Source organism: Gekko japonicus, unplaced genomic scaffold (assembly GCF_001447785.1).
Source record: "Gekko japonicus isolate JY-2015 unplaced genomic scaffold, Gekko_japonicus_V1.1 scaffold425, whole genome shotgun sequence".
NCBI classification, from domain to species: Eukaryota; Metazoa; Chordata; class Lepidosauria; order Squamata; family Gekkonidae; genus Gekko; species Gekko japonicus.
In genome coordinates this window covers 224891-230014 of record NW_015176464.1, presented here as the reverse complement: position 1 = coordinate 230014, position 5124 = coordinate 224891, and the positions used below count along the sequence as shown (strand labels likewise).

The 5124-nt window shown below is 42.2% G+C and overlaps 1 protein-coding gene across 1 annotated transcript in view; it reads left to right on the top strand.

Annotated features, from left to right (window-relative positions):
- ZBTB33 (zinc finger and BTB domain containing 33) overlaps positions 1 to 5124 on the top strand; it is a 12207-nt gene that overhangs the window by 5979 nt on the left and 1104 nt on the right. The window contains exon 2 of the mRNA XM_015427044.1: positions 4091 to 5123. Within this exon, the coding sequence (XP_015282530.1) occupies positions 4091 to 5123 (1033 nt within the window). The remainder of the gene's footprint in view (positions 1 to 4090; position 5124) is intronic.

The following is a 5124-nucleotide window of genomic DNA, read 5'->3' as shown; positions in this document are numbered from 1 at the left end:
CAGGAAAGATGCTCTCCCCCCCCCTCCATCCTGGCCCATCTTCTTGCTGAAGTCGGGGCTTCTCCCTTCTCGCAGGTTTCCACCTGCCAACTCTTCTGGCCGCCCCGGCCGCCATGCCATTCCACACACTTCTCATTGCTTCCCGCGGCACTACTGTTTGCTCTCCAGTCTCTTCCCATACTGCTGTCATTGCCAGTGTGGTCTAGTAGTTTAGAGGGTTGGGAGACCCCACGCTGGAGCCCCCACGCTGCCTTGGAAGCTTGCTCGATGACCTTGGGCCAGTCCCACACTCTTGGCCTAACCTACCTCACGGGGTTGTTGTGAGGTTAAAATGGAGAACAGCATAAGCTCCAGTGGGGAGAGAGGCAGGGTGCAAATGAAGTATATGAATACATTGCTTCTCTCTTGTTCAAGACCTATACATCTTGCTCCCCCCCCCACCCGTTCTACTGCGGTTCATTACTTCTCCCTTCTGGCTATTTTAAGTGCTTCCCTGTCATTACCTTTCTTCTGCCCTTCCTCCTGAAGCCATCTTTGTGCGATTCCACCTGTTTGTTAATGACAGAAAAGCAGGGGCCATAGTGGTAGCGTTGATTGTTATCGTGCCAATCAAGAGCTGGATGAACCTCTCTTTTTTGCCTTTTTTGTTGCCTGTGTGGGACTGCACAAAATGATAGGGTAGGGCAGCACACGTGGCAGATTGTAGAGTATGGCTGGTGGGTAGAACTGGGCTTTGTGGGTTACAGGGTGCCTCCTAGGTACAGCAAGGGTTCCATCAACTCAAGTCCTGCTTCATGGAGGCATCTCACTGCTGTTGGAAATGGGGTGTTGGCCTAGATGAAGCCATCTTTGTGCGATTCCACCTGTTAATGACAGAAAATCAGGGGCCATAGTGGTAGCGTTGGTTGTTATCCTTCTTGAAAGTGTCCGTTTTTAAAATAAAGTGACATTTCCCTAGCTGTAAGGTTATCTATTCCACAGTAATACTTAGCCATTTGTCATAAGTGGTGCAGATCTTTCTTTCATTTCCCACACTTCTCATTTTGTATATGCACTTATGCACATTAAAGTGGTTCTCTTGCAGTTTCTGGCCCACGTCAGCAACATCTACTTAAGATGCTTTCTGAATTAAGGTTTGTTAATTGTTCCTTGTGACAGTTCCCTTCACTTTTGTGCATGTAAGAATCAAAACCAGAACTGAACTTCTACCTGAGCTTCTGTTTCTTTACACAGTGGGAGGAAAGTAGTATATAGAGTTGAGGTCGGTAGTATTAGTGGTACATGTCAAAAGAAATCATAAAGTTTCCTAAGGTTTTCTGCTTTTCTGTTCTCTTCCCATGTAAAACCTGTTGTTCCAATCAGAGAACATGGCAGTTCTCTGTGCTTCTTGTCTAGGGTTGCCAGCCACCTTGTTCTCTGGCTCAGCTGTTCTACAGAAATTCAGCTAGTGAAGCTTTTTCCTGAAAGAGCAGCAGTGGTAAAAACGTCTCTTCCTAACTTTTTGTAAATTAGGCTACCAGTAAAAATACTGGAGCAGGATCAAAAAACCAAGGAAGGCAACCTGCTGCTCTCATGGTTCACATTCTTTTGAAAAAAGTATAAAATGCACAGATCTCTTTGCAAAATCTTTCATTCTCATCCGTCTTCATTCAGATTGGCATCCTTTGCTAGAAAATCAGAACCCGCTACGGAAATTCAGGCAACAGAAAGTCTTAAAAGATTTCAGTGGATTCCCTTTTCCATTGTTGTTTTTAAGGGAAACAGCACCTGTACAAAAGCTGTGCAGTACTTTTTAGTTGAACCAAAGTTTCATAAAGCTTTTACAGCCTTTACAGTTCTTTTTTAAAATTGTATTGCTTTATTACTACAAAAACTACAAAGGGAAAGGGAAATACAGGATGCTATAACACTAATCAATAACACATAAAGGCAAGAATCATCATATCTACAAGATTCTTAATAGTCGTTTCTACCATTATCAATATAAAAGAAAAGAGTACAGGAATAAAACTGGCTGCCATATTTTAAGATTAATAAAGCTAAAACAAGTCCATTTAACCAAATTGAGTACATCATAGTTTCAGAATTTCATTACAGTTCTTTTCTTAACCAGGTTGCTTTTTTTTAAAGGCAGAGACAGAATTAGTTTCAGCTATGATGTTAAGGGACTCTTGTCTTCATCTTGCGCAGGATACCTCGCAGACTTTATTATATCAGGCCTTGCTGAGTAGAGCTGGTTTCAAGTTGAACCTCGGCTTTATAGGGCAAAGAAAGAAAAATTGTAGCCTTCCTTTGAGACGTCCTAACCCCTCCCCCTTTCCCATCTTTTACGCAGGCCACCCCCAGCTAGAGCCCCCTCCTTTTTTTGCCTGAAAAGTACAGGATGTTTTGGAGGTCATTAATTCATTGGGTTGCCATAAGTTGTAGGCAATTTGGTGGCATGTAACACACACGTACACACATACAAGGCCAAACCTTGCCCCACTGCTGGACCTCCTGATGGCACTGGTATTTCTGGCCACTGTGTGACACAAAGGCCAAACCTAGAGAAAACCGATCCAAAAATAAACAAGAATTTGGTGGTGCCTTAAAAACTAGCAACATTTCATCCAGGAGTGTGTTGAATCACACCTATGCTGGTTGATCAAGCAGTCTTTTTAGTCTGCAAGATCTACCAACTAATCTTTTCATGTCTCATTTTATTACAAGTATTTTTATTTCACATGATGCATTAGCTTTGGCTACCACTCTTCTGTGTCTTTAGAAGTTGCACGGGAGCTAAAATTTCAACATGTTCCGTTTTTCCTCTTGCTGTGGGGCAATTATGGGAAATAGTGCATTTGTAAAGGTTTCTTTTTGTATACATTTTAAGGGCACAGGACTTTGGTCCCTTGTGCAGAATGGCAGCCTTGCTTATTATCACAAACATGCATTTTTTTTTTGCAGTTGAGTATTCCTGTGTAAGTATCTTCTCTTGTATTCCATTGGCAGGCTGTTCTTCCACATGTGTGTGCTAGAGAAGGCACTGACATTGTGATGGATTTTACAGCTCCCTTCTGTCAAGTCTTCCTCCAATGGAAAATGGCTTTTTCCAGCAGCAGAAAAGTTTCTCTGTTGAAGGAACTATTGACAGTAGGGAGTTGGAGGATCTGTTTTATCAGAAAGGAGTCCTAGGATCCAACCCATGGCAATTTATATAAAAAAAATCAGTTGAGGAGAGTAAGTATAAATGTATCATCAGGAGACTGGTAGAATATCTCTCTGATGAATGGCATTTGCACAGACTTGTACTTCAGGAGACTGGTAGAATATCTCTCTGATGTGCATTTGCACAGACTTGTACAGCTGAGGCTCATAAATATAACGTTTTTGCAAGTTAGCTCCGGAGGAAGTTTCATGAAGTGTTTGACTTTGTATTTTTCAAAAGTGCTTTGCTGCTAGCTGTGTTGTAACATTGAGTTTGTGTTTTTTTTAAGAAAAGAAACTATAGAGATTAGACCATTCATCAGTTGATTGGTGTGATCAGAGTCATTCATTATGCACAGATCTTAAAACCCAGATTTTACCTCAGGTATAAATGGGAGCATTCCCCACTTCAGTAGTGCTCAACCTGTTGCATTGTTCTAAACCTTAAGTATTGCTTTTCATTCTAACAGTGTGGTTAAGATAATTTTTCCCAGTAACATGTATGCTGTTTGTGTTTATGAACTCTTTTTGGCATTAAGGATATTGTATGGAAATATTCATTTTGATTGAATTTGTTTTCAAATAAGTTGGATAGGACTCGTAGCACTATGCAGAGATAAATATCTTTAAAATCCCTTTCAGTGCTGAGGTGTTATAGATTTCTAAGCAAACTAATGACATAAAAGAGTGAAGTCAAATTAACTGACATTTCAATTTAGAAACTATCATTCTGGTTTATACCCAGTAAAGAGCCATGTTGACTAAGGTCTTTGTACATGTTGACGCCTGCCTGGACTGTGCATAAGGATATTTTAAAGTAAGGCACATTGAGAATTCTGAATGTCTACTGACTAATCTGTTGCAGAGAGATCTGACAGCTCTTCTCTTTATATTCTTGCTGTAGGAATGGAGACCAGAAAGCTAATTACAGCAACAGACAACCAGTACTCTGGTATGCTGTTAAAGGCTTTGGATGAGCAGCGTAGCCTTGGAATTTTCTGTGATGTTACAGTTATTGTGGAGGACCGGAAATTTCGAGCCCACAGAAATGTCCTTTCGGCATCAAGCACTTACTTTCACCAGCTCTTCTCAGTTGCAGAACAAGTGGTGGAGTTGAACTTCATAAGAGCAGAGATTTTTGCAGAAATTCTCAACTATATCTACAGTTCCAGAATAGTCAGAGTAAGATCGGACTTGCTTGATGAATTAATTAAATCTTCGCAATTGCTTGGGGTCAAATTTCTTGCTGAGCTGGGTGCTCCTCTGCAGCAGGTGAAAAACATGGCAGGGGGCGTCAAGCCTGACACTTTGGAACAGCCCAGTTCAGATGCAAATGGCCTCGAAGCCCAAAAGCCTCTGGGGCAGCTTGGGAGTCAAAACCTGATCCCTGGCAAACCTGTTATAACTGAATCATTTTCTTTGTATGGGGAGGAGTGTGATGCCACGAAGATTACGATTAGTGATTCTGATGATGACGATGATGACGATGATGTCATCTTCTGCGCAGAGCTTGTGCCTCCAAAGAATCGGCCTCAGGAGACTAAGTCTGTAACACAGACCCAGCCTCGTCCCAACCCTGCTGGGGGCTCTGACCAAACCAACTGTAGCAGCGCTGGTTCTCCTCCGCTGCCATCTGTAGGGACAGCTCTAAGACCCGACTTACCTACTGCTCAGCCAAATCCAACTGAAAACCAAGTGTCTCCTGAACCACTTGCCCCTTTTGCTCCAAATCCTGTGACTTCTAATGTCCTTATGTTAAACCAGTCGCAGGTCAGCTCTTCACCAGATGTTGGTTCGTCACATGAAATCGAGGTCTCTCCTATACCTGAGGAGAATCAGCAGCCCTCTAACAACGATTCCTTAACCGACATGGAAACAAATGCCATTGATGAGGAAGAGGAGGATGAAGATGATGTGGAAGATGATGATGACATCCTT